The 4624-nt window shown below is 44.9% G+C and overlaps 1 protein-coding gene across 1 annotated transcript; it reads right to left on the bottom strand.

Annotated features, from left to right (window-relative positions):
* Positions 1 to 354: 354 nt before the first annotated feature.
* On the bottom strand, positions 355 to 4624 carry LOC106889243 (ankyrin repeat domain-containing protein SOWAHC-like; the record flags this gene model as incomplete). Its single annotated transcript, XM_014944079.1, has 1 exon — positions 355 to 4624. A coding segment is annotated over one exon (945 nt), but the record flags the coding sequence as incomplete, so codon positions are not given.

Below are 4624 nucleotides of genomic sequence, written 5' to 3'. Positions count from 1 at the left end.
CACCAAGCTAGCAGTAGAATAATGCATTCTTTGTCTAGAGTATGCACGAGATGATTAAAGGAGGGACCTTTGGAAGCTGAATTTAGTGATGCTGTAGCCTATTTTACTTCTGAAGTTCTCAGTCTATCTTTCTCTGAGATAATGCAGTGTATTCATTTCTCCACTTCCATTATTGTATAGCGGTTATCTCTAGTATCTGACACTGTGACTTTTTGAGAGTCGTTGACAGTTTATTTTGACAGCAAAAAAAAAAAAAAAAAAAAAAAGACAAAGGGGTACATAATTTTAACAGCCAACAAGCCAATATACAAGTAGCACCTAAGCATGTAACATATAGAAGTCGATTCAAGCATAAACAATTAATGGGCTCTTTTTATTTCAGTAAAACTAAAGCTTACAGATTCTTGACTCGTAACCATTCAGAAAGACAATGATAAAAAGTTGTATTAATAAAACCTGATGGGCTTCCAGGCCTCTAAAATATTTAAAACATAGGATACAATAAAAGATATCAAATGTTTACATTACAGTCTTGCTGCCTTACACACCATCATAAAGAGTGAACACACATTCAGTAACTTCAAGCACACCATTAAAGACACCAGTAAGTGCTCCAGTTTTCTGTACCATACAACTTTATTTCAAATTCACATCTTTCTAGGCAACGTATCCAAAATATTTGACTCAAGAGTACCTTTAGACCGTAAATATTCTGAAACAGGGCATCAAGCCTTTCCTATCTTCAAACAAAACTTAAGTTTTAGCTCATGTTATAAAAAGTAACCATGTGGAATGTTGACAAGTCATAATGTGAAATCAAAGTGCTTTAGTCCCATAGCACAGACAGACACTAGTGGTTATCTATCCATGCGTCAATATCTCTCAAACACCAACAGAGCTGTTTGCTCTGTTGCACCCCATCTTGCAAAGACCTTTGGACCGTTATGGTGAAACGTCATTAATTGTCAGCTAAACAGCATGAGAGGACCATATCACTTTGATATTTCAAATAATAAGTTATAACTGAGGCGTCTTTTTACCATTTTTCAAGTTCCATCAGTAATTACCAAAGTTCTACTGTATTATGCAAGATAAAACTATGTTCCAGTTAGTCTTCTAAAATCCAAAGTGTGCTATATTCCAAATCCCAAAGCATTGAAATTCTCATTATTTTTTTTTTCCAAGACCCCAACAGCTATCTAAGACTCAGTATTTTTGTGCAATTTGCATGTGAAGAGATAAACACTTTACCCAAGAGCTCCTATGAAAGAACTATTCACTCTCAAAGCAGAGAGTTACTTTAGTAAGGTGTGGACATAGATAGTTGCATGGAATATGTGCTCTATTCAGAAGTGGCCATGCTGAAGAGGGCTCACGTTGCAAGTGTTCAGCCAGAAAACTTCCTTTCTACAGAAGTCTAAAAACCTGTTTTATCTTCCAGGGCAAAGGAAGTTTAAGATTTAGACATTTAATTCTCTTCTCCATTACAGTATAATTAGTATGATATTACCCCCCTGCTTTTTTGCAGGAGGGCCGAGGAAAATTTCTGGTCCTGTCCCACACATGTAAAGACAAAGTGCTTTGCAAAACTGGTATTATCCATCACATTTGTGGCAAGCAACCCAAAATGAAGGCACAAGAAATCTCTAATAATATAGCTTATGAATTATAATCTAAAGCTGAACCTCTGCATAATTTCTAGTCTTTTTGCACAAAAGTAATGACCAGCACCTATGCAGAGATTTGATTTTTTTTTTTTTTTGCATGTAACTTTTCCCAGGAAGAGTGAAGTGTTGCTTGCATGCCTATGCAAATACTGTAATTTATTAGGTTTTGACACAAAGTGCAGAAATTGGGAATTCATCCACATGGGAAGTCTGAAACCAACGAATCGCTAGCGGTCCCTTCCCCTGTCCCTATAAGAAATGTGAGCCACCAGCAACAGGCAGCTGTTACCTTGAAAGTGCCCAACTCCCAGCAGCAGTTTCCCTGTGAGGTGTCCTAGAGCTCGTGGTATGCATTTAATCAGTGTCTCCAATTTGGATTTTAGCATGTCAAAGCCTATCTACTTTTGGTTAATTACCGGCCAGACATGCACGTACATCTGAGGAAGCCAACTTGAAACATGTTTTGGCAAATGTTGCATTGAAACTGGTCGTACCTTAACATCTAAGCACAGATGATCTTATGATCCAGTGTCAGCTCAATACCTCATTCTTAAGGAAAGCCAAGTCTGGATACAAATCTGCCTCTTGTATTTCACTGGAATTGCTACCTTTGAAGCAGAGAAACAAGATTCAAGGTTTCTGAAAGCTTTAGCAGACGGATAGGCTTGTCAATCAGATTAAGATTTATCAGGTTGTTAAACAGCAGTTCAAAGCTTTGGTTATCACTTCTCTAGAAATACAGGTTTAAAAGAACTTAAACACCATTGCCATCACTTAACTACACTATGTCATTATACTGCTTTCACTCAGGATGATAAACAGGGATAGAGTTGCAGAATTCTGGTTATACACCTTGTCTGTGAATTCACAATTTATTTTTTTTTTCTCCCCCCCCCCCCCCCCGCCGTTTCTGCACAAAGTCAGTTGAAGGGATTGGCACACAAGTTACTAGTGAACGCAGACCTGTAGCTATTACATATTACAGGACCATGTTAGAGTTTCATGAAGATTTCATGCAATGGTGTCTGTGCTCTTTCCTAAAAGAGAACAACTTTCACAGGTAGCACATACAACACAATTTCTCTGATTTTAAATGCAGTGAGTTACACAAACAACATTAACAAGAATTGACCAGACTTAATAATTGGAACTGCGCTAGGTCTGGCACTTGAGAATTCACAGTGATTAAAATAAAATTGCTTTGCCTAAGACAAAACACAAGATACCAAATATATAAAAAGACTCTTTGCTTCCATTACCTTGTATTAGTATTCCAACAGCAATAAGTAAGCTCAGTAGTACCTCAGACAGCAGAGACTTCTGCACGTGGTCAACTTTATTCATTATTTGCAGTGCATTGGATTTTTTTTTTTTTAATATATTCACACTGTCAAATCAGGCAATTTGCAATGAATAAAGTCAACATAGGCTCAAGTCTTTGCTGGATTGAAGCTTAGATTTCGACCGGAAACTGTTATCTACCATCTCACTTTGAGTACCCAAATCCACACTGTGCCAGGTGGTATTGCTGTTAAAGAGAAACTTAAAGTATATTTGCATATTACTGAGGTGTTCTTACATAGCAAGTTGTTTCTAAGTAGTTTATAGTACCAGTTGATAATATAAGAGTAGAGGATTTGCACTTTTCTTTCCCTCGCTCAACTCGCTAATCCTAGTAGATTCACTTAACACGGTTTCCCATTCAGAAGCCTGCCTTGGGAGAGAAAGGAGCACAGCTTTTAGACACCCCAGTGTTTCTCAACACACCCGCTGCCTCTCATTTCAGCACCGAGGGTCTGGCCGAAGCAGCTGCTCTCGGGAGTTGTAAGCCCTGTTGACCCACCGGGCTCACTGACCCCGCCGAACTGAGTTAACACAAGAAACCCAGGACCCATCTCCCTGGAGTACACGAGTGTAGATGAGCACCCACTCGTACCTGCCTCACCTTCTGCGCTACACTCTAGGGCACTTGGGTCTGTGTGCCCACCTCCCAGACCTCCTGCTCCCTGGCCTTATCCAAAGACATTGGACTTCGGCCGGAGCTTGAATGACGCTTTCAGGGATTTCTCCTCATGCTCTTCTTCCTCGGTGTCACCACGAAAGGAGGGCGTGTTGTGGATGATCTGAGTCCTGAAGCGGATCTTATTAAGCCGAGGCTTCATCCGCCCGCTGCCGGAGGCTTTCCTGGTCATCTCCTTGCCCTTGCCTGGCACTGCTGCCCCGTCTGTGCCCTCAGCTTCCTCCCCAGTGCTGTGATGGTGGTGGTGGTGGTGAGAGAGCCGGTAGCTCATGAGGTTGGATGGCAACACCTTGGAGAGCCTCCAGCGCCCGCTCCCATTGCCGGCAGACCCTTCCTCCTCCTCCTCCTCCAGGGCCCCCACAAGGCTCCGCATGTCCCCTGAGGTGCCCTGGTGTAGGTACTGCGCGGCCTTGCGCCCGCTGTAGTCACGGATGTCCACGTCGGCGTCGTAGGCTCCTACCAGCAGCTTCACCACCTCGGCGTGGCCATGCATGGCAGCGATGTGCAGCGCGGTGTGCCCGCCGCTGGTGCGGGCATTTATGTCCACGGGCAGCTGGTGCCGCTGGGCAAAGTTGACCAGCGTGGCCAGCAGCTCCTGCCGCCCGTGCTTGGCGGCCCAGTGCAGCACCGTGAAGCCGGTGATGAAGTCCCGCTTGCAGAGCAGCGCCGGCTCGCAGCTCAGCAGCCCCTCCAGGCTCTCCCACCGCCCGTCCGAGGCCGACAGCATCCAGGCGTGCTCCAGGGGGTCCAGGGCCACAGCGCCGGTGGTGCTCCCCTCCTCCTCGGCGGACGACGAGGCCACCGAGGCGCTGTCCGAGTCGCCGCCGCGGCCCCGGCTCCCCCCGGGGAGGGCTCCGCGCTTCAGCTGGGGCGAGCCGCCCCGCGCCGCCTCCCGCAGGCTCCTCCGGCCGCTCCCCGCCGCCGCCGCCGCTCCGGG

Source organism: Calidris pugnax, unplaced genomic scaffold (assembly GCF_001431845.1).
Source record: "Calidris pugnax isolate Ruff unplaced genomic scaffold, ASM143184v1 scaffold69, whole genome shotgun sequence".
NCBI lineage: Eukaryota > Metazoa > Chordata > Aves > Charadriiformes > Scolopacidae > Calidris > Calidris pugnax.
This window is presented reverse-complemented; position numbering and strand designations above follow the sequence as displayed.